The sequence below is a fragment of the Thamnophis elegans genome, chromosome 7 (genome assembly GCF_009769535.1).
Source record: "Thamnophis elegans isolate rThaEle1 chromosome 7, rThaEle1.pri, whole genome shotgun sequence".
In the NCBI taxonomy this organism is placed as follows: Eukaryota; Metazoa; Chordata; class Lepidosauria; order Squamata; family Colubridae; genus Thamnophis; species Thamnophis elegans.
The window spans coordinates 38391810-38417185 of record NC_045547.1 but is presented as its reverse complement, the minus strand read 5'-3'; the positions used below and the strand labels follow the sequence as shown (position 1 = coordinate 38417185).

The 25376-nt window shown below is 36.8% G+C and overlaps 1 protein-coding gene across 3 annotated transcripts; it reads left to right on the top strand.

The window, feature by feature from the left end:
- The first annotated feature begins 404 nt into the window (after positions 1-404).
- Positions 405-25376, top strand: NUDT4 (nudix hydrolase 4). 3 transcript variants are annotated; one of them, XM_032220825.1, is made up of 6 exons: positions 1844-1932; positions 7556-7734; positions 12185-12295; positions 12886-12930; positions 16319-16406; positions 22576-25376. In XM_032220825.1, the coding sequence occupies exons 3-6, from the start codon at positions 12242-12244 to the stop codon at positions 22776-22778; spliced, it is 390 nt and encodes a 129-aa protein (XP_032076716.1). In that variant the 5' UTR covers positions 1844-1932; positions 7556-7734; positions 12185-12241; the 3' UTR covers positions 22779-25376. The 3 variants fall into 3 exon arrangements, with proteins under 3 accessions (XP_032076714.1, XP_032076713.1, XP_032076716.1); XM_032220823.1 differs by lacking the exon at positions 7556-7734 and having other exon boundaries at positions 405-1932; positions 16322-16406; XM_032220822.1 differs by lacking the exon at positions 7556-7734 and having other exon boundaries at positions 406-1932.

The window sequence follows — 25376 nt, the reverse complement described above, 5'->3', positions numbered from 1 at the left end:
TCCATATGTTAATCCAAAAAACACATATGGCAGCTTTTGTGACTGTAAATAGCGATGATTCTGCTCAGCTTAGAAATGACTTCCTTTCCAAATACCTGCTGTGTTAGATGCTTTGCTGTATATTAATAAAAAACAAAAACAAAGACGAATACAGCATTCACTGCAGAATTTTGAATACAAAAACATTTCATTGTTCCAAGTTGGGAAAAGGTCATGGCGGAACCAGTAATAACTATAAATAGATCTTGATCAAGGGCCATGTTACCTTTAATAAAAGCCTCCTAAAGTTCCCAACACAGTATATTGTTTATCATCATTACATTATTTGATTTCATTTTATAATAAGCAATAATTATGTGTAATAATAAATTTTAATAAATAATTCTTATTTAATAATTATTTCAATGTATCCCAATAGTGTAAGACCATGCTGTATAAAATTTATCTAATTTAGAGACATTTCCCTTAAAGGTGGAAATAAACGCAGAGTCATTCTTTTCTAATCTTGTATGCTAAATATTATTGAATCATGACATCTTACACCTCTCTTCAGCCTATTCTGTTTGCAGGTGCAACTTGTTGTAGCAAGTTATAGGAACACAAAACATCTGAGATTCCAGAAGCTGAAAACCCACCGCGCACCCAGATTCAAGTTATAAAATTGATTTATCTCAAAAGGATGTTTTAAAATTTGTTTCACAACTTGTAAATGTGATTGTACAAATTGTGCGTTGTACAAATCCGGGCAATGGGGTTATTTCAGTAAACAATCAGGGGTACATACGCTGTGCAGATATAGCCAACGAAAGATGAGCCTAGGAATTAACAAAAAAAGAAAAAAGAACGCTTTGGCAAAGAGCAATTTCCTCCTATTCATTCACCTTTTTACGCAGCAGAGAAGTAGGCGCACAAGATAACGAAATAAATTGTTTTATACAGTATTGGATAATGTAGCAGTAGCGCTATCCATATCGATTTTTTTCCACCCTGAACAGTAGCAGCCCTGGAGGATGCGGATAATGGATCTTCAAATTGCAACGGAGCCCGGAAACCTTTTCATTAGGAAAAGCCGAAATCGGGGAGAAAGGAGCGGGTAGCGCCCGCCCCCCCCCTCGCTTCCACAAAGCCACGCCCTCTATTCACTCGCACCGTTCTCGCTCTTTCGCAGCCAAACGACAATAAGAGGCCTGAGGCTGGCCGAGCAAGAGCGGGTGGGCGATGGCTGTTGGCCACGCCCTTTCTCCGGCCCCCTCCCCGCCTCCCTCAGCTGAATTAATTCAGCTTCGATCCAGCCCCTTTCCTCCCTCGTGTCGCCCCTCAGAGGCGGGTCCGGCGCCTGCGCATTGAGTCCGAGAGGCCGGGTGGTTGCGGGCGGGTGGAGGAATGTGCGTTACAGTTAAATAGTGGATACAGCGCCGCAGAAGCGGCGCTTTCTGGGGACCGGATGAAGGACAGGGACTGAGGGAAACGGGTGGAGCTGCGGCCGGAGGGGAGCGCTCGGGCCGGGTCGCAGTGGCAGTGCTTGAGGAGAGACCGAGGCGCCCAGGAGAGACGACAGACGGAGAGGCTCCATGGCGCGGCGTGGGTTCCTGAGTGGCCGCGGCGTCGCCAGCTCCACTGCCACAGCTGTGCGCGGCGCTCTCTCCCCCTGAGGAGCGCTCCCTTGGCTCCCTCCTGACGAGGAAAAAGGCTGCTCTCGCCCCGTCGGGGTCCTCGGGTTGGACCGAAGAGAGAAGGGGAGCCACCGGGGCCTCCCTCGTCGTTCGCTTCCCTCCCACACGGGCGGGCGTACCGGGGGCTGGAGTAGGCGGCGGCGGCGGCTTTCTTGCCTCTATGATGAAATTCAAGCCAAACCAGACGCGGACCTACGACCGGGAGGGTTTCAAGAAGCGGGCGGCATGCTTGTGCTTCCGCAGCGAGAGGGAGGATGAGGTGAGAGGCGGCTCCTGGAAGGCTGCGGCGTATGGCGGGTGGCCTGGAGGAGAAGGAAAGAAGTCAGGGATGCCCCCTCTCTTTTTGCCCGGCCACCCGCGGCTCCCTCTTCCTCAGTCGGGGCTGCCGCGCCCAGACCCGCTCGCCCCTTCCTTCCTTCCTCCTTTCCTTCCCTCCTTCGCCGCCGGCCATCGGTCCGTTCGGCTCCTTTGTGTGCGGGTTGTCTGCCGGAAGGATTTGCCTTGTCGCCCCCTTGCGAGCCCCGTCGGTCCATGCCCGGCTCCTTCGCCGGCGTGGCTGACGGGGAGCCAAGGTTTGGCTGAATGCGAAACGACCCCCTTACGAAACCAGCCCGAGCCGCGGCTTTAGGAGCAGGCGTAAGCAGAAGCAGCTCTCCGCAGGCGGCGCTTGCTAAGGGGAACCCGGGGAGGGTTGCCTGCAGCTAGGGCTGAGGAGGGGAGAACTGTGCGAAGGGCCCACGTGTGTAAGGAGATTGCTTCAGGTCAACCCCCCGTGGGTGAGGTCAGAACCAACGTGCTTTCAGCACCGTTGCTAGCCGGCCTGATCTGGCTGTCTCCGAAAACGGCAAGGGCCGAGTTCAACGACCTCTTTAGAGTCGGGCGATCAAGTTGCTTTCGAGACCGGCCGCCGCCGTTTTCACAGAAAGGGCCCTTTCCTCCTCCTCCTCCCCTGACTTCTCAAGCAGACAGGTAGGCGGCAGTAGTTCCTATTTATGCAACCGTAATCTATGAAACTTGCTCCTGGCGATTTCCCTGCCCCATTTTTGTCGCTGCAGGATGCGTTCCGAGTGGCGGTATAAAACCTGTAATACCTGAGCAACGATTTTCTATTACCGATAGAAGAAAATAATTGTAACACTGTGGAGATCTTGGTGATCTCTGAATTTGGTTGGTTGTTTGCTCGCACACTTTTCATAGCCCAATTAGGGTAACATCGATATACTAGTGGATAATGAAACGTCTGCAAGCACACAACAAAGCTCAAAGAGCACCAAGGATTCCACTATATCCTATTAAAACTAAACCAGGTAGGTCAAAGATAAGGAACTGATTTGAAGCAGGATCTGAAGTGCTTGAATAAATATCTGGATAAATAAATCTATAAGAATCTATGGATAGATGTGTTTTCATATATACCTAAGTACTAGTTGAAACTGAGTAATGCATAATGCAGTGTAATTTTACTGAACTTTGAAAAGCTGTATTTTTCTTCAAAAGTACAAACACAAAATTGTGCAAAATTGCTTTGACTAATTTAGTTAGATATACCATAACTGGTTGCAGAAATATGGATGATCATTAGGAGACTCCAAAGAGTCACGCCTTTCCATGTCACTTTGATGTCACCTGCTGAATGTCAGGGTTTTTTTGCATTCCAGAGGTAACCATTCTTGATAATATATCAAACCACTAGAAAGATTTTAGCAGTTCCAAAAAACTACCATCACTGACAAAAAATTGTTGATATTGATAACTGAAGGAACTTTTTCACTAAAATCTCAATATTTGATTAATTGTGGTTGAATTAATCCTTGTTTTTGAAGTGAATGTATATTTTAAAAATTCAGCTTTTTCCATTATAACTTTTAGCTGCCACTTCTCAGGTTTATTCAAAGTGACATAAAAGTCTATTGAGGATACATTTAAATACAAGCTGGTATACTGTGTGTCCTTTGCTATATCTAAGCTATGTATAAAAAACAATTTCAGATAATTTTCTAACAACATTTTGAATCTCTGCTATTTCTTAAAGTACAGCATATGAATAAATATTTTATCTACATCTTTGATAAGTGCCAAGTATTAGTTGAAATTTGAGGTTAATGAGGGGGAAAAAGATATACTGTTTCTGTATAATATAGCAGTCACATAGTATTCTTGTCATATAAGTATAAAATCTAGAAAAGCAGCCCTAACTGTATCAACTTACTATAATTTTATAATAGCAATAGCACTTAGACTTATATATCGCTTCACAGTGTTTTATGTTTTTCCTCCACCAATCTGATAGCATTTTAATGCTAGTGATGGTAGTTATATCTATTCAGAATCATTTGAACACCTTTCCTAACATACTAATGTAGATTTTATTAAAAAGTAGATTTTAAAATTTACATTTGCAATACATTGAAGAAATTCAGTTACAGTATTTGAAAAATGGCTGTAGGGATTGCTTATTTAGAGATATATTTACATAAACAATTATTGCAGGAGTTTTGAATTTAAAAAGGACTTGGGTACATTAGATTTTTTGATATTTTACCAAACCATCCACTGAAGATGATCATGAAATCCTGTTCATATATTTTAAATATTTAGAACTCTGCCATCCAAAAAGAATAGACACAGGCTTTCTTATAAAAACATTTTATTAGGTTGCCTAAGGAATTCAATATGTTCTTAATTAAAATATTGTGTAGTTTAGTCTGCAGTGTGGCTATACTACCTATTCAATTAAACATGCTACATCACAAAATGCCAGCACTATCTCCCCGCCCCCCGCAAGAATGAGTGGAACTTGCATCAAAAATATTCCTAGAACCTAAAAATTAAGAATGGCTGCAGCTACTTGTGTTTCATTTGTAAGTATGTCCATGAAACCCACAAAAAGTTGAGTGATAAGAGTTCATCTGTGAAGCCATTGAAGAAGATAGGAGTAAAATAGTTGATAGCATAGCATACCTGTATTGTCTTGACCAGTGGTCCCCAACCCCCGGTCCGCGGCCCGGTGCCGGGCCGTGGAGTACCTGGCACCGGGCCGCGCAGCCATGATCGCTGCAGCTGGGCGCCGTGGCTCTTCTGCTGCGCCAGCCGCTCCTCTTCCAGCCGCTCGCCCAGCGCGCAAAGCTCCCGGCAGCGGCGCCACAGCTCCTCGAGGCGCCGGCGGCTCTCCTGGTTCTGCGCGCGCAGCTTGCGCAGGTCCTGTTGGCCCAGGCGGCCCCCTTCCAGCTCCTGCAGCGCCCGCAACTCGGCCTCGTATCGCTCCAGGCTCTGCGAGCAGCTCCAGCTCAGCACCAGCGCGTAGTCGGAGGCCAGCTGCCGCTTCTCGGAGCGCCCGGCCCGGAGGACGCGTGGGGCAGACAGCAGCGCGGCCGGCCGCTGCTTGCGCGCTTCCTGCAGCCCTTCGTGCTCGGCCAGGAGCTGCTCCAGCAGCGCCTCCAGAGCGGCGCAGTCGGCCCACAGCCCCTCCAGCTGCTGCTGCCGCCGGGCCAGCTCGGGCTCCAGGCGGCGGAGACACAGCTCTCCAAGTTGCGCGCTCAGCCTCTCCAAGCTCTCCAACTCGTGGCGCAGCGCGTCCCGCTCCAGCTCGCCTTGAGGTGATCTCAAAAAATAAGCTAGGTTGGATATGACTGGGATAAGATTTCCAGATGTTGACTTGGCTCAAGTCACCGGTTCCTTTTTCTTGCTGAATGAAAACTCCTGCATCATGGTTGTATGTAGGATGTATTTAGAAAAATTCAAGATGGGAACCATCTTGGTTTTTATGTGATGCAAATAAAAGAATAAATAGGCTTTTAATTTTATAGTCATGGCTATTACCTTGACATTTTCGATGTCACTCTGACACCCCTGTCCCAGATAATTTGGTGAATGGACAGAGAGGCTACCAGCTAGTAGTAGGCTGGCTTGAATGCACTTACTAAGAAAGGATTCACAGTGAATTCAATGAATAACATTTTTGGGTGATCATCAATCTGATGGGAGCTATATATCTATTGCAGCATTTACCTGCAAATTTAAAGGAAGTCCAGAAAGCGATTGCAATCTATTTGGCATATATTTACAAATACATATTGAAAATAATGCAACATCTAACATTTTATGATATATAAATGAAATATATATGATATATAAACAATCAATGTGTCGTCGCGAACAACGCCCCCCCACCCCTGCGCGCGCTCAGCGGGCCACGGTAAAATTATCACAGGCTGACTGGTCCGCGGCGATAAAAAGGTTGGGGACCACTGGTCTTGACAATATGAATTTGCACAGTAAAGCTTCACAGACAATCTTAAAACTGTAGAGGGAGCTGGTGTTGTATTAAAAGTGGAACTACTCAGCAAGTTTAGTGTATAAGCTTCAATAATTTACTTTCAAGGGAAAAAACATAACTATAAGGCAAACCATACCACTAACTACTTTGACTTTTCTGAGTATTTTGGCAGACCAACTTCATAAAATTTAGAGAAAGAAACAAGGGACCAAGTAATAAAGATCTGGGGATAAGGAAATATTCTATTTTAAGGAATGTAGCAAAAACATCTAATCTTATGCCTAACATTAACAGTAGAAGAAGCTTAGTAATTCTTAAGCAATTCACTTCTTTCTTTAAAAGGATGTTCTATGTCAGAAAACTTCATAATGGACTGATTATTAAATTGATGCCAAATCCTGTATTATTTTTCATTTCTGCGAAATAAGTCTAAATAGTCATAATGAAAGCAAAAAAAAAATGTAGGTGGTAAGAAAAATATAAATCAAACTGCTTTGTTATAAAAGACAAATTACAAAAATTTGAATCCTTTTTAAGTAATTGTTTCATTTTGACTTTCTAAATAGCAGTTGTAGCATGACACTATCTTGCCTATTTGTTGTAAGAAGTTCCTTGTGGCCCTTCTCCATATTGTAGGGTATCTTCATGTACAGATGCACTTCTTAGCATTTTAAATTTAACTTGTGGCTGAAACCATGTTATGACAAAACAACTAATCTTAGGATTCTTTGAACATCATTTAGATTACATTATAATTCTTTTCATGAAATGGTATGAGTTCCTGTAATAATGGGAAAAAGCCTTGCCTCTTATCTTGTGAAAACTCTCGATTAATTTATTAATGCACCTGAGCTTTGTCTGACATATTTGAAATGTTGTCATTTTTCTCCTAATACATGAGCATCTTTATGTTTCAATGTGATTTTGCCAAATAATAACGTAATATTATGCTAAGCCACGTTGTTTTCCTGTGCCTTTCTTACTTGGATTGAAATATGAAATACTTTAGTAGTTGATGCATGGAACTGGAAATAGTTGCAATAGTTGTGGGCTTAAAAACATGGAATGTCTATGGTTATTTTGTCTAGGCTACAAATGCGTAGATTAAAATTTTTCATCTTTACTTTGATATGTATGAATCCTATAAAGGATTTAGAGGATCAATAATTATAATATAAATAAAATGAGAATATTATGTTTGGAGGTGGTACTGTATAGTCTTCATAGTAGCCAAAGAAACCATTTTTAACAGATTCTGTGGAATGCTAAAATTTTATTCTGGATTTCTAGAATTAATTGAAATAACTATGTTTAATATTGCACTCATTTCAGAATCTAAAGATAGTATATGTTCCCATAGAGGTTCACGCATTGCACAGAAGCACAAAGATACCTTATGGCTTATTCATAGTATGTGATTCTAGTCTGTAATATTTGCTTCATGTGTCTAATCTGCTATAACATGGGAGCATCATGAGAAAAGATAATATTTTAAATGAAAAATGTTTGAGAACAAAAAAATTGAATGCTTAGACATTTCCCTTTCCCACAGAGATAGGCATGTCCAGTACTGTGGACTGAACATAGCTTCTTTTGTGTTTTACAGTGCTGTGATTTCTCCCTCAAACTTTGAAAAGTAGTGTGCAAATAATTTGCTGTGGAAGAGCAACAAATGAGTGACTTGAATCCAGGGTTGTGGTGATTATTCGCTCTTAGAAGAACTTTAGTTTGCTGAGGAGTAAAATTTTGACAAAAGTTTTCATTAGACTTGACTCCAGTGGGACTGTGAGTAACTTTTTAATATTACATATGCACACTGTGCTTTGTTCCCAGCCAGACATTTAAACATGAATATATCAAAAAATTATAAGTAACCAGCAATTTGCTTAAATTTGTTCCAAGACATTCATTCAAATAGGATTAATCCTACATACTATGTGGAATCAATTCAAGCACCTTTTTTTCTTGTAGTTTTAGCATACCCAGTTTGATGTAGTACTTAGATAGCCAAAGCATCTTTTGAAAGACATATAATACACTAAAATACTATTCAAACTATTTTGATTAAAAGTACAGTTCTAAACAAAAAAAAACCCTGCTGTCCTATTTGGCATAACAAGATAATTATATTTCCAAATTACAGGTAGTTATCCTTGCAACATGTTTGCATTAGCCAAACCCTACCTCAAATGTTCTGAATATACATTTTAAGAAAGCTTTTTAAAAACTGGAATAAGTTCAGGGAAGAACAGCATGAATAATAAAGGTCTGTTAACTCTATTTTATGAGGAAATACTAAGAAAATGAAATACATTTTTCCCTTGGGAAAAGAAAACTTCAACAATATATTCAAGTGTATACAATCCAAGGTATGTAAAAGGGCACCATATTGATGCTTTTTCTTCACAATAAAAGCAGTTCAGAAATAGAACCAGTTCTTAAAGAAAGTGGGGAATTCTCCTATATTAGATTCACAAGAAGCTGGATAACCATTATGTGTATGCTTTAAATTGGGTTTCTGCACCAAGCCAAAAAAAAAAAGCCTCAGTGGTTTAAAAGATTCCTTTCAGTTCTTATTTTATAAAAATTTCATTATAAGTTAATGCTTTGCTCTTTAAGGCTGCTTATGTTTTGAAACTGATTTTGACTATAGAAATGCAAATTAAGTTTATATTCATAAAAATCTTAATACAAATAATTAATTTCACTCTTTACATTTTTTCCATTAAGCTAGGGGCAGTTACTGAAAGTGCCATGTTTTGATAGTTCATGGATTTGAATCTTATATAATAGTACAAACTTGTATTTTCAAGCTTCAGGCAAGCCAAACAATGAATCCTTCCTTGTATTAGTAATTGGGATCTCTGATCACAAGCTAAACAATATAAATGCTGAATGAAACATTTTCATTAAACTGGATTATTTCATCCGGAAAAATAATCAGATTCGTTATTGTTGGTGGTCACTCATATGAATACAAAACATGTTTTCCTTCATTTGGGAAAAAAAAAGTTGCATCTGATGAAAATGTTTTGGATACAACTATAAAAATTATGTTCGATGGGAGAAAAATAAACTTATGTGTGTAAAATGGAAGAAATAAGGCACTAAAAGTCTATGAACTATAAAGTGCCTGACTCTGATCACAGTATCTAAATGTGAGGAGTGCCCTTCATAAGCACTAAAATTTATAAACATGAAGAAAATATACTGTGAACAAAGTTTTTTCAACACATTAACCAATTTATTCTAAAAATCCTGCTCAGCTATCTTTCTAAAAGCTACTTCATTTTACTAAGAAGAATGTTTAATTTGTGCTGCTATTTGAGAAGAAATAGAAAATAAATCATACATTATTTTTAAAAAAATCCAGTACAAACCATGTACAGTACATGGCTGAATTCACTTACATTAGTTGATATTTGATATCTTTATATCCCATTTGTCTTATGCAAGATGTATCCAACAATAGTTTAAACATTTTGCATGGATATAATTTGTTGTTAAGGTGGTTAAATAATAGATGTGTAAGAGAATATAATGTAAGAATAGTAACTTGTGAGAAGAAGAAACTTACTATTTGGCAGAAAAGACAATATTAATGGTGCAAACCAATTTTCTACAGCCTAGTATCATGAAATTGTTGAAATTGCAATTCCTAGAATTCCCTGTAAATGTGGCTAGAGAATTTTGACATAGGTCCTGGTACATTAGGAAAGAGCCAAATTGACATAGGCAAGAGAGTACATTTGGAACAATAAATTTTCTGTGGTTTGATAGCCTATGTAAACGTAAATAATTGAATTCTTAGAGTTTATATTTCATCTTTATAGCTCTGTTAATTTTAAATTATGTGTTCTTTTGTCTAGATAAATGTTATTTTATGCTGCTTTGATCTTATAAATACAATCAGATTTTAAATTTAAAACATCAAGTTTAAAAACATTTTCTTGATTTAATAAATTGTTATCTATCATCTGCAAGTACAGTGAAGAAAATTTACTCTCTACCCTTCTTACAGCCGTGTGGATAGATTGCTAATACTTTCCTATACTGTGTAGCAGCCCCATGACCCTAATGTTAAAGAGAAGCTGGAACAGTTGATCTTGCTTTAATTGTATATAAAATACAAAATTAGAATCATGGAATTACAAGGAACATTCTAATCCAGCTTTCTGACCAAGGCAGAAATCTTCAACACATACACCCTTTTTTAAAAAAAATCTCCAATGATGGAGAACCCATTGCTCAGGAGGATTTCCTCTGATATTTGAAATTAACACATCTGGTTCCCTTAGTTCTTGAGAATTGGATGAGTGGGACTATCAGCTTTTGATTAACTAGTTTTGATGTCCCTGCACATTATACAATGTATGCTTGGAATGCTGTATTAACAATAGTTTTACTTCTTATGTTCTTAAGTGGAGTAAGGGGACAAGTGACACTGGTCAATGGTGCTCCATAGATTTTTCTCTGTAAGAACTGATCACTTCTTTGCTTTTCAGATAAGACAAAGTAGTGTGAATAATGAAAATATTGAAAAGCAGAAGTATAGAGTGAAGTAGCTCCCAAATACTAAGATATATCATTGTAACTCTTGCTTGAGTATAGGACTTCGTTTTGGAGAACATTATAGACAAAACAAAACATTTAAACATTTAGACTTTTAAAAAATCTGAATTCATAGTTTAGGAACTATGATACTGTTCCCTAATTTTTTAAGTGGGAATAATACCAAGAAATGTATCTGCGTAGTTATATTTAACGGATTAGGGTTGGAAACAAATATACAAGCTTATAGTGTGCCTATTGCAGTGCATTTATATGAAGTGCTACTTTTAAACATCCAAAGTTTACATAATTGCATAATCTCACAGTTAAGTCTAACATTGAGTAGTATCAAAATTTTATCTAGTAGTGAAAATAGGAATATGCTCTTCTTTATATTAAAAGCAAGAAAGGCATTCCATATTATACCTGTCAATTATGGTATCTCTTTAAAGAAACTACCCTTTTTTCTTGGCTCACACAGTGTAGCTACTTAAGCTTATAAAAATATGAATATGAGTTAAGGAGTGTTAACAGCATATTTCCGCCTATTCCAAGGCACTTCATCATACCCTGTTGGCACTTGCTTAACTCAAATTGTATCGGAGGGAAATGCTCTACCATGCAAGCCCAAGAAAAATGCATGTTATTTTTAAAGAAGTCTTCATTAGGTTGTACAGACCCATGTCCAAATTGAAGTATGTTTTAAAGCTTCATTACAAAACACAGCATATCCCTAATTGAATATTTGTACTGATTTTCTGTCTAGTTCCATAGGTTCAGAATGAACCAAAGAATTTTTTTAGGTGGTCAGTGACAAGAATGTTCATGACCATGATGATATTCAGTCCAAGAGGAATAGTCAAGTCCAGCCCATAGATTGAAGACCTGAGTCTAACAAGGTCATATGAAATATGAGATCAGAGTGTATAGTAAAGGAGTCTAGGCAAACTGGTTCAAAATATCATGTACTAAATTATAATCTGGTGTAATTTTAAATAACTTGGCTAATTTCCAGCATGATTGCTTTTGCTCTAGACAGCTGAGCTCTAATGTTCCTTCAAATTTCTAGCTCTCAAGGAAAAAACTATTTAAGAAACCTGGATTTATAATCAGACGTGTCTTTTTTTTTCCTACATATTTGTGGGCTTGCTTTAGGATCAGAAATAGGAATGGAAGAGCTGCAAGAGATTAAAAACTATCCAAGCTCCATTCTAGCATTTAAGTCTCAAAGCAGCAGAAGTTCATAGGTTGTCTCATTTTCTAATATCTTCTCAGAAAAATCTTCTAATTTGACTGTGAGAATGTTAGGCTTAATTCAAGTTGTTGGTCGTAACCATTAAAGCCTTCAGTTGTTGAAAATTATACCTGGCTACCAAAGGGACTGCCTATCTCATTATTAAAATACACTGTACTCTGTTTGAGGAGGCTATCATTGCAAGACCTACTTATTGCCAAGTGGGGAATTTCTTCATCATTGTTTCTAAAATTGCAATATAAAGAGTTATAATTAGTTTTTGCTAGGGTTTTTTTCCCCAAGAAGTATCGAAACATGTCTCTTTAGCTTGCCTTTTAAATTACTTTCTTTGTTTTATCATTTTCTGATAGTATTATTTGTTGCATGCTACCTTGGTCTCTTAATGAAAAGGTGACATAAATATATTAATTACAGTGATTTTATTCATAGGTGCTATTAGTAAGCAGTAGCCGGTACCCAGATCAGTGGATTGTTCCAGGTGGAGGAATGGAACCTGAAGAAGAACCAGGTGGTGCTGCTGTCAGAGAAGTCTATGAAGAGGTAAAATGATTTAGAGTTCCCAATTTGAAATAATTTGTGGCTCTTTTTTTCAGGATCTTTACTACTAATTCATTCCTTCTAGTATATAAGGTAGACAGGATTCATGCTTCACACACATAATGATCTAGAATCATTCTTACATTCCTTTTACAGCCCATAAGTGAGCTAAAATGAGTTACATGCTAGACTCATCTGAATGAAAATACTATACTGCTACTAGATGTATAATATCCCTTTATGATAGTGCCACTGGATTTTGCAAGATGTGGAAATCAAAATGTTCTTCTTAAGAATATGATTCTTATCAAGTATTTTCTTGATGAACAAAACTGGTTGCTATTTAAGTGTGCTACATTTCTCAAAGTTTCATCTGCCTTATTAGTTACATTTTCCTGCATGTAAGTCCTATGAAAATAATTAAATAGGAACCTTTGTTGGAAAGTTCTGTGTCTAAATTAAACCTAATTGCTAGAATTGCAAAATGGAGGTGGTTTTCCTCCCCACAATTATATCTAAAAATTATATTGTAAGAATATAAGGATTGACTATGAATATTTTTCTTTTTAAAAATGCTGTCTTATTTCTTGCAGGCTGGAGTAAAAGGAAAACTTGGCAGATTGTTGGGAATATTTGAGGTGAGCCTTTTAAAATTTTCTTGGGAATATATTCTAGAAAATTGGTGTGTAGTTGTACTTAGGGGCAAGAGAAAACACATCTAAAATTGGGTGAAGAATTGATAATGTAAGTTGTTGGACTTCTTAATTAGATTTGGCAATGGAACAATATTATAATACAAAAATGAGAATATATTTATTCTATGGGATATTACTTTTTCCCGTTTTCAATGGTGTTATTTTTGAAATTCATTCAGGCTGAAATCATTACTACCACCACTGAAAAGCAATGAGGATATTTAAAGGAAGCACTTCTCTAAACATTTGGATGAAGTACAGCAGTCCAAGGTTGTCTGTGCTTGTATGCATCCATGGCTACTTTGCTTTGCTGGCAGTCTCAGTGGCTATGTCTGATATCAATATACATGTCCACAAAAGAGACATCCATGGCTACTTTGCTTTGCTGGCAGTCTCAGTGGCTATGTCTGATATAGATATACATGTTCACAAAAGAGACAGCTTTCAAAGCAGAATAAAGTTGCTTTAAATCTTAATGAAAGGGATTTTCGCATTTGTGAAGAGCTTTGCTGTGAAAAGCTTATACAACAGAGATAATTAACTTTTGTCCAATTCTTGGACACAGCATGTGTTAAATCCCATAGACCACTGGCAAATTCAATAAAAGCCAGTAGACAAAGCAGAACCATATTTGTAGCATTTATATTTCTGTTACCAAGCATACAAGGAAAACTAATATTACTTCTAATATTGCAGATTCTAGACTTTTATAATATTTTATAAATTTTGCTTTTTTTCTAATTTGTTACCTTGTTTCTATAATGATTAACTATTAATTTCAATTTTATTGACTATATTTTGTTGTACATACCTTATGTACATTCTCATCACTATTTCCTTTGGGATTGGAGTGAGCGGTATTATGCAAAGGGGCAGAAATGGAGGAAGAAATAGTAAGCCAATTAAATTGAAGATCGGATATAAAAGAAAAGAACACAAAATAGTTAAATCCAGATTGCACTTATATCATTTACCTCTCTAGATGTTTTTATCTGTACAAATTATCTTTGTTTCTATTATATCCCTACAGTGTTTCATACACTTATTTTTTTGTTCTTTAAACATCTCAGTTCTCTTTCTGAAGATCTCATTAACTCCATACAACCATGACTTTCTTGGTCCCCTTCTTCTCAATTCCTTCACCCTTGGTTATAGATTTCTCTGGCCTTCTCAATCATTCCATCTGTATGATCAAACTACAGATAGTCCTCAACTTACAACAATCACTTTAGTGACCATTCAAATTTACAATGGCACTGAAAAATGTAACATGATGATTTTCAAATTACAACCTTTGCAGCGTCCCTATGGGGTGGATTTTGGGCTCAATTATGGTTGTAAGTCATACTTTTTCATTCTGGTCTCACACACTTTATATTCAGAGCATTGATTTTGCATCTTTTCATTTTTGACCCTATATTTTGCTTGTTACATTGTATACATGTTGCTTAAGTATTTCATTTCCACAATTTTCAACTTTTATGGTTTTTTTAGCTACACTCAAATTTTCACTTCCAGATTAGAAAGTGGACAAAGACATCCTGCTATATACACCAGTTTTGCTACTCCTTCTTTTGACAAATATTCATTCCTTGTTTCCAATCACTACATATCCATTACCTTTCCACCAGCATTTATGTTAAATGCTGTATTTATGTCCTCAGTCAATATACTTATAACATCACAAGCATTTTATTGATGTATAAAGTGTCAAGTTATCATCACACATCCATGTCTTACTCCCTGCTATGCCTATTTATTTTATTATATCCTCATATTCATATAGTTCTTGTTAACCTTTTCAAGAACAAATATATGAATGTACATCATACTCCCAATATAAAGTTTCAGTACTCTGGTCCAATTTTATTTATTCCCCCCTCTTTTACCCTTTCAGCCAGAATTCTTTGAGGCACACTTGACAAACTAATTTTACTTAGTTTTTTTATTCAGATTTGTTACTTTTCTTTTTGGAGGAATGCTATTCTTTCTTCATTATACAATTATCAGGCATAAGTGTATTTTTCACAACATAATAAACAAGTAACATAGTTATTCTATAAGCAAAAAGCAAACATATTTTATTTTTTATGTTACACTATATTTGCAACTTTACAATATTTAGACATTCTCATAGTGTTCAACATATTTTTCATAATCATTTTCTGAACATTAACATTTCTAGCATTTATTTCCATTCCATTATCACTACCGTGTGTGTGTTTATAATATTCATATTCATTTCAATATTTATTACTTTTTATCTTAACATTTCATCCCTCTTATTTTATCAATTTGTTTTCTCTATACAGGACACACATTTTCTCTTTCAATAGTTATTCTTTCACTTCAGCTTTTTTTTCATTTCTTTCCATATCTATTTTTTTCTTCAAATAAGTATATCACATTCAGACTTTTCCCTGAGCAAACATTGACTCCAAAAATCCTCATTCTCTTTCATTGTTGGACTTCTAAATGGCCCATTTACTTTTGTCTTCTTATCCACTCACTTAAGCCATCTAATTAAACTGCCCGCCACCCTATTATATTCACTTTATACATTATATAATTTCCTCAGAATGATACACAGAACTAATCATTGTTCTTCCATTATGACTGTTCACTGGGCCTTAACTTGTAATTATCACAAACCTGTGAATTTCTGCTTTTGTATACACATCAGATAATCTATGTAACATCTCATAATGACCTCATTCATGACAGCTATGCCATCACTTTCCAACATACACTCATCAATTATTTTCCATACAGACGGATCAGTATAATTCAGGCTTATTCTTCCTATTTCTTGTAGCCTCATAAAAATTCAACCTACCTATTTTTTTTTATTTGTTAATTCATGCTGTTTAACATTTTTTATGCTTGCAGTCACAATCTTCTATGGCTTTCATCAAAGGGGCCCATAAATACTGTAGTACATATAGATTAGGCCTGTCTTTAATCATACTGGTGCAACATGTAGCACTCATTACTAAAATTAAAAACATCACATAGTTTTGGCACATTTTGGTAATATACAACAAGTTCAATCCCACTTTGGTTGTACTCCAAGCATGCTCATACTGTTCTATGAAGGCTTCAATTCCTAATCATATCAAAACCTGCATCTACCAGCTAAAAGCTCCATATTGTACCTATCCTGATACAAATTCAGAATAATGTTGCTTTTTGAAATTAAGCTAATTCATGAATGTCAGTCACATTGAGTATTCTTTTACCATGGAGAAATAGGATGTAAGTAATGTTAATATGGCTCTGATATTGCAAATGTAAATTAAACATATTTCTGTTATCTTTTTTCATACTAAAGCAGAATCAAGACCGGAAGCATAGGACTTATGTTTATGTTCTCACAGTGACTGAAATCCTGGAAGACTGGGAAGATTCAGTAAATATAGGCAAGGCTTTTTCTACCTTATATATGCTAACTTTTTAAAATAAAAGGAGTGTTTGTAGAATGTTATATTTAGGAATGTTTTTTAAGAAATGCTCATTGAAGTTATGATATCATGTCATTTAAGTTATAAGCATAATTTGTGTGTATGTGTAGTATACAAGTATATTACTGATAGGGTGCAAATCAGCAACCTAAATCATACACAGCCCAAATGGTTAGTTTTTCATAGTATGTCTGTTTATAACTCCAATTGTTAAAGACCTTTATTCATTAAGATGCTAAGATATACATAAACATTTAATATATAGAGATGAAGATTTTGACAGCTTTCAAGCAATAACCTTGTTTCTCACAATTATAAACTTTTCTTAAATATATTAAAATTTTAAATTTCAAAATAATAATTATTTTAAAAGTATAGCTAAACAGTGTGAAAAATTTCTTTACATTTTTTGTAAAACTTGTTTACAAGTTATCTAGGTTTATAGACAAAGAATAAATTGACCAAATTTCCTGATGGTAGTAAGTTGTTTAAAGGCGGCATTATGTAGTATTCTGAAGGATTCCTCTAAATGTAGTGAATGGATCCCACATAGATACAATAGCAGAGTTAGAAGGGACCTTGGAGGTCTTCTAGTCCAACCCCCTGCCTAGGCAGGAAACCCTATACCATTCCAGACAAATGGCTATCCAACATCTTCTTAAAGACTTCCAGTATTGGGGCATTCACAACTTCTGGAGGCAAGCTGTTCCACTGATTGTTCTGTCAGGAAATTTCTCCTTAGTTCTAAGTTGCTTCTTTCCTTTATTGATTTACACCCATTGCTTCTTGTTCTACACTCAGGTGCTTTGGAGAATAGTTTGACTCCCTCTTCTTTGTGGCAACCCCTGAGATATTGTAACACTGCTATCATGTCTCCCCTAGTCCTTCTTTTCCTTAAACTAGACATACCCAGTTCCTGCAACCATTCTTCATATGCTTTACCCTCCAGTTCCCTATTCATCTTTGTTGCTCTTCTCTGCACTCTTTCTAGAGTCTCCACATCTTTTCTACATCGTGGCGACCAAAACTGAATGCAGTATTCCAAGTGTGGCCTTACCAGAGTATTATAAAGTGGCATTAACACTTCATGTGATTTTTATTCTATCCCTCTGTTTATGTAGCCTGTGTTGGCTTTTTTGGCAGCTGCTGCACACTGCTGGCTCATATTTAAATGGTTGTCCACTAGGACTCCAAGAGCCCTCTCACAGTTACTACTGTTGAGGAAGGTATCACCTATACTGTACCTGTGCATTTCGTTTTTCTTGCCTAAATGTAGAACCTTACTCTTTTCACCATTGAATTTCATTTTATTAGATAGTGCCCAATGTTCAAGTTTGTCAAAATCCTGCTGTATCTTAAGCCTATCTTCTGGAGTGTTGGCTATTCCTGCCAGCTTGGTGTCATCTGCAGATTTGATGAGTTCCCCATTTATTCCCTCATCAAATCATTGAAGAAGATATTGAAGAGTACTGGGCCTAAAACAGAGCCTTGGAGTACTCCACTGCATACTTTCCTCCATGTAGATGCAGTTCCATTGAGGACGACACGTTGAGTGCGGTTGGTCAGCCAGTTACGAATCCATCTGGTGGTGATCCTGTCCAACCCACATTCTTCTACTTCATCTAGTAATAGATTATGGTCTACCTCATCAAATGCCTTACTGAAGTCCAAGTAAACTATATCGACGGCATTCCTCTGGTCCACTAATTTTGCCACTTTGTCAAAGAATGCAATAAGATTAGTCTGGCATGATCTGTTTTTGACAAACCCATGTTGGCTTTTGGCTATTACTTTGTTTACTTCTAGGTGTTCCCTAATTTATTGCTTGATTATCTTTTCCAGAATCTTTCCTGGTATTAAGGTCAGGCTGATAGGTCTATAGTTTCCTGGATCTATTTTTTTTTCCTTTTTTGAAGATGGGAACCACATCAGCTCTTTTCCAGTCCTCTGGCAGTTCTCCGGTGCTCCAAGATCTCTGAAAGATACAGTACAGTGGTTCTGAGATCTCAACTGCCAGTTTCTTCAGAACCCTGGGGTGTAATCCATCTGGTACTGGTGATTTGAAAACTTGTCTAGGGTAGACAGGTGCTCACTTACCGTTTTCTTCCCTATTTCAATTTGTGTTCTTAATCTAATTTTTGTGGTGCTGTTTTTGATAGGTTGGAATGTTTTATCCCTTTGTGTAAAGACAGGTGCAAAACATGAGTTAAATAGTTCTGCTTTCTCCCTGTTGCTTGTCACCTTCTTGCTACTTTTTCCCAGCAATAGACCAATTGTTTCCTTAACCTTTTTCCTGTTTTTAACATGTTGGAAGAAGCTTTTTTTGTTATTTTTTACTTTTATGGCAAGCCTTTCTTCATTGTGTGCCTTAGCGTTCCTTACTTCTTTACAGGCGTGGGCTATTTGCTGATATTCTGCCTTAGTTATGCCCCCCCTCTTTCCACTTTTTATACTTAACTTTGTCTTTCAATTTGTCAGAGTCACAGTCCTTACTTGCATTCTTGACTATCTTAAGAATATGCCTCTTGTCTCTGCTGGCAGTAGCACCTGGCAGACACCTGACCTCTTTTAAAACCTCCATATCCTTTCCTAAATTTACATCCCTTACGATTGAATCACCAACCAGAAGGTGACTTCTCTTTTTACATATCTTGATCTTCTTGTGCGACTGATGTATGATACCTAGGTCCCCATTTTGCCTTTCCAAAGAAAGTTCTTCATTTTGGACCACGATCCCCGGCTTATTTGAGTCATCATTATCATAACTACCTTGACCTGTCTCTCTAGTGTTCCCATTAAGATCAGCAGGGCGCTATATCTGTTATGCTGGGTCACAGCAAAAGCTTTGTGTTTATGGTTCACAGCTCTCACCCTGCCAGATCCCATGGTTGTCCAGACTGCTCTTCTCCTGCAGGATCTTTGTGGTAGAGAGGGCTGATAGCATGGTATATCCATAGTGTGGAATGGCCGGATTGGGCACCTAATTTCTGCTTGGAGAGCACAGATTAGAGATTCTAGATAGGTAATCTGCCTATGTAGACAGTATTCAAACTTGAAAAGAGTACTGCGAAAGACAGGTGCAAAACAGCTATTACATTTAACTAAGCCGGTCATTTTGAAATAAAATAAAATCACAATCTCAAGCGCACTAATCCAGAATGTATTATTGCTATTTTGGTTTATAGATAAATGATTCTACCTAGTCGTCTTTGTCTCTCTGACTCCCCCCTTGTAGCCAGCAGCTCCAATCACCAGCCTCAGTAAAGTCCAAATGAAATGGAGTTAAAGGGCCCCTACCTTTGTCTCTCTGACTTCCATCTTATAGAAAACAGCTCCTATCACCAGCCTCAGAGAAGTTCAAATGAAATGGAGTTAAAGGGCCCCTACCTTTGTCTCTCTGACTCCCCCCCTTATAGAAAACAGCTCCTATCACCAGCCTCAGGGAAGTTCAAATGAAGTGGAGTTAAAGAGCCATTACCTTTGTCTCTTTGAATCTTCAGAAAAAATAGAACATTGAAAGAGGTTTAGAAAAACTCAATGAGAAAAGTTTGTATGTGTTTTGACAGAAAGTCAAAGAAAAAGACATGGAAACAAACTGATCAACTTTTCTTAGAATTTTGTAGATTATATCATTTTTTCATGCTTTTTCTTTTTATTGTTCATGATACATTTAACAGAGGTGTGTGTGTGTAAAAGTATATAGCAATGTAAAAGTATATATATATTTCTTCTAAAAGTTTCTTACCAGAATCTGGCCATATGGTTAAGGTTTTCTATATACTATAGGGATCCTTGAGAAAGACAAGCCACTTAGTGACCATTCAAAGTTACGTCCGACACCCCAATCTACTTACAACCTTGTTTCAAAGTTAAGGGCTTAAGTGCTGAAGTCCTCCCACATCATTTGCCCTTATGACGGATCATTGGTATGCTGTAGTGCTTTCCTATCTCTCTTGTGGAAGCAGCTACCATTTTCAGCACCTCAACAATTCCTTGTAGAAATAGCAGCTGCTTTCAGAGCTTTATGCCCTATCAGCTGGCCAGTAGGAGTCTGAACACCTTTTGCAAGTTTTTAGGAAGCCAATTTCTGTGTGCACAGGCTGTAGCTTCAGGATGAACGTCTCAAAACTTTTCCCTTGGTTTAACTCCTTCCCTCCCCCAGAAAGCCAGAGTTCTTCAATAGAAAAAAAAAACAAAAGCTTGGAGGGAGCACTTGTTGATCTTTCTTCCCCTCTCCCACCCCCACCCCAATTACATGCAAAACTAAACTCCCTGCCTCTGTTCTCCAATCTTTATCCCTTTTTAAAACCTTGTCTCAAGGATGAAGAGTAGAGGAACAGAAGCAAGCAAGAAAAAAATCTTTCTGCAACTTTTTCCCTTGAGCTGAAAAACCTGCAAAAGTTTAGCCAATTAGAAACTCGTGCAACAAAATAGAGGATGCGGACTTTGCAACCTTAAGCTATTCACCCGTAGAACCCAGCTAGGACTTAAAGGCTAGACTGTAGACTGTCTCTTACAAGCAGGCAAACTAAAGCTTGCAAAGGCCCAACATGCTCTATTTTATTGCAAAAACCTGTACTCAGCTACACTTTTGGAGATGAATTTTTCAGTGGCCAGCTGATGAGGTAGAAAGCTGCAAAAGCCTAGGGAACTGGTTCTTTTTTTGTCCCAGAAAGGCAGAGCACCTTGACAGGAGGAAGGGCAGGGACAGAATTAGAACAGGCAAATGTATCCACCATCGTTTCCCATCATTTCTCCTTGGTAAGACAGCTATGCAGCAGGCCAGCATATAAGGCACCCAAGCCTTGGGAAGTGGAGCATGGAGTATCTCAGGATGGTGGCGGCCTTGGGAGGCCTGAGGCAGGTGGGCCTGTACTTTACTAGGCCTCCCAGGATCTCCCCCACCCCTGAACTTCACTTAAAGATCCATGCATTTGTTTAACACTTAACAAAGGCACTGAGGAGAGACATAGCTGATTGTTAATTGAGGCACTTAATTTAACATTTGCCAAACTTCTGATCCAAATGGGCAGGCTTCATTATGTTGTAACTTGAGGACTATGCTGTTTCCTAGTCATTCGGCAAACAAGTCAGCCTTTCACTGTTTTAGATAATTTATTAAAGTACATTAGCTTTAATGTACTTTATTCCCTTGTAAAACTTGGGAATAAAAGGACAAAAGACAGAAATAGAAAAAAAAATCATTAAAAGAATAGATGTTTTCCCTCAATATTGGACCCAATTATCTGTTAAATCTAAATACAAGAAAATTAATTGTAGTAAACATTTATAAAACAAACTATTAAAATATAGAATCCAGTCATTTCATGACTATTAGCATTCAGTCATATCATGACTAGCAAACTAAATAGGATTGGCTGATCAATGGCTATGGATCTTGAAGTCTGAATCATATAGAATATATACCTGTTATGGAATATGGAAAGGGCTAGCTATCTCACAAGCAAGTTTGATAACTTTTTGAAGGCTTCTTCTTTTTAGCCATCATGTTCTGTGGAATACAGGTAGTCCTCAATTTACGACCACAATTGAGCCCAAAGTTTCTGTTGCTATGTAAGATATTTAAATGAATTTTGCCCCATTTTACGATCTTTGTAAAAGTTTAGTGAATTATTGCAGTTCTTAAGTTAGTAACACAGTTGTTAAGAATCTGGCTTCCCCATTGATTTCGCTTGTTAGGAATCGCAAAAGGTTCAATCACATAACCGTAGGACACTGCATTGGTCATAAATATGACTCAATTGTCAAGTGTATGAATTTTGATCTTGTGGCCATGGAGAGTTGCAACAATCTTTTAACTGTGAAAAACTGTCAAAACTTTTTTCAATGACATCATAACTTTGGTCACCAAATAATAAACTGTTGAAAGCCAAGGATTACCTGTATTAGACTATGTTACCTTGGTGTTGCCCGTATTTTAAGAATAGATCTGAAATTTCTGGAATGTTTTAAGTCATTTTTATATGCAACATTGTTAAATAATGAAATCAAGGAAGTTTGTTTACTTAATGAATTTCTATACCACCCATCTCACCTAAATGACTCATAGTATTAGTGAAGTTTCAAATAAGTTGAATCTTAAAATACTATCCTTCTATTCTCACAGGAAGGAAGAGAGAATGGTTTAAAGTTGAAGATGCAATCAAGGTCCTTCAGTGTCACAAACCTGTACATGCAGAGTATCTGGAAAAATTGAAACTTGGGTGTCCATCTACCAATGGAAATCCTGTAGTTTCTTCCCACCCTGATAATAGTTCTCTCTATGTTACTTCAGCACAAACCTCTGGGCTACCATCTACTATAAGATAAATTTTGAGTTGCTTTTTCATGTTCTTCCATCACAAATGGAGATGTATTAGTGATCCTGTGCTCTGTGTATTGTAATCAGAATCTTGAGTCCATGAATACTTTATGTTCAGTCTTACTTCTTTTCTCTTTTTAGCAATGTATTTTGGCAAATCAAAGCCATACAGGGATTTTTAAAGATGCCTTAAATGGTCCTTTTTCATTTTTAAATATAGTACCTAATTTAAAGAGTGAATTTGAAACTTGACATTTGACTTAATTCAGTTTCTTAAACTTTCTCAAATAATTATATTGTGTTATCCCATTCATTGTTGTTTCCCAAGGTCAAAATTAAATTAGTTGGAGGAGTTAAGGCAATGAAACCAACAAAGTGCCTTCAGTGTTAAGCTTCCTCCTTTAAAATGTTTCATAGAAAAATCAAGAGCATATCAATTTTTTTTAAAACATTATCAGTTCTTCATATTGCTCTTGTTAAAGATTTTGGCCAAATAGGCAGATATAACAAAATGCCAATATTTTTTTCACTTTTGCTACTTATTGCCAAAGTTAGAATTCACTTTCTTTGCAGTTCCAGCAGGTTTAATTAATTACTGGAGACCATTCCACCTTTTTTCAGTCGTTTTATAGATTATGTGAATCATATTTGGAAGATAACTGTTTGGAGGGCTAAATGGGGGCAAGGTCATATCAAAACATTGAAATGTTTTCATATCTGCCACTAAAACATGCATGTTTTGTCTCTAAACAGCAACATGTTGTAATTTCACCATTTTTTAAAAAAGCATCTACACCAAATTTCAATTTTTCTGTAAAGACAGAGTTTTGGTTCTGTTTGTAAAAAATTCTCTTTTCTCATTCTTTCTATGTGACATAAATTCACTGTAAATAATTCAACAGATGTAAAGTGTAAAGTGGAAAGTAAATGTAATGTAAATACTATTGTTCAGCCATTCAGGTTACCACCTATGACTTTCATGTCTTAATAGTGACATAACAAGCAGGAATTTCAATAGCTCAATTTCTTTAATATATCTTCAGATTTTTCTGTTTTTTTATTACACAGCTGTTAAAGGGACAACAGTTATGCCTAAAACAGGTGGGGACTATATACTATGTAATGCTGCTATGAAATAACCACTTACTGTTGCAATTTTTTTTAAAGTGTCATAATTTTTCCTCTAGAAAGGTGGAAATAATAATGTGCCATATGGATGAATTTAAATAAGGAACATCTGTAAAATATAAGAACAGTTGTGAGCTTTCATTTAAGAAGAACCTAATATTAGTAATAGAGGATTGATATGAAGTTCTACCATAGGTAAGAACCTTGAAATTTTAGTAGCTTAGATGATGGTGGGAATCATAGGGCACAATCAGTTTCAAAGAGCTCTATGTAAAGTCAAAACGAGAATGCAGACTTAATACAAAAACCTTGTATTAACTGGAATGGGAAAGTGATTAGTTATAAGTAATGTACAATCCTAAATTGGCTGTTCAGGCCCACGTTTCTATTTATTATTCAATAGTTTATTGATGATATGGTTGTAAAAGTGAAAAAACGCCTCACATTATCATAGTGATGAACAGAACAGTAAGTCAAATCTGTAGTTCTTAACAGCTTCATCTCAACATTTTTGGAATATAATCTAAGCTAATAGAAATCGCACATTAGTAATGCATGGTTATTTTGCTTTTCATCATTATATGCTATGTAAAAATGTACAGTTTATGCTAACTAAATCAAAAGTGAGTGCTTATAAATACTTCAGGCTGCCGTGCCACAGTTACACTGATGTACAGATCTCTTTAGCCTATGCAATTTAAAATAATTACATCTTCCTCAGATTTCTGATATCTCTCTTGAAACATGATACACAGGATAAGAAATATCCATCGTTCAATTTCTTGAATTTACAAGTTCATTGAATAAAGTTCAACATTCTTTAATTCTATAATTTACAGGCTGTGCAGTGCTTTGAAATTGGTTTAGGAAAAATATATGGCTGCCAAACAAGTGTTCAGCTTGTGTTACAAAGCACCTCTTCTAAACTGAGTCCAAAGAAACCCTTAGCTGTACTGTACTAATTTGCAGGTATAGGCATGGCAATAGGTTTGTCAGATGTAACAGGAAAGACCTCTTTCAAGATAAAACCTTTTATAATTAATAAAAACAGCATAGTTTTCTGTAAATTGTCAAAGTATTGAAATATTCTTGTGGAATGAGGATATAGATCAAAACTTGCTCTTTAGTGACATGCATTTGGTCTCTCGGAAGAATGGAAATTGATTTGGATCTTCATGTACAAAAGTTTGTTATAGAGAATAAGTAGTTGGGAACATATCTTATAAGCAGTGTAAGAGGCAACAAGAAACAAAAAAATAAAACCTCATGTTTACTGCAAGCTACCAAAGCTATTAAAATGTTTGAAACAATTGTTCAATGTGCTCCTGAAAGTGCACATACACAAAGAGAAAACACAATTCAAGTTGTAAACGTTTTGAGCTGAGCATGGCTTTCTTTTAAAGACTGATGTAAGAATTTTGACTTTTTATATCTGAAAGAAACCTCAAATAAAAAATAAACACTTCCCGAAGACAGTG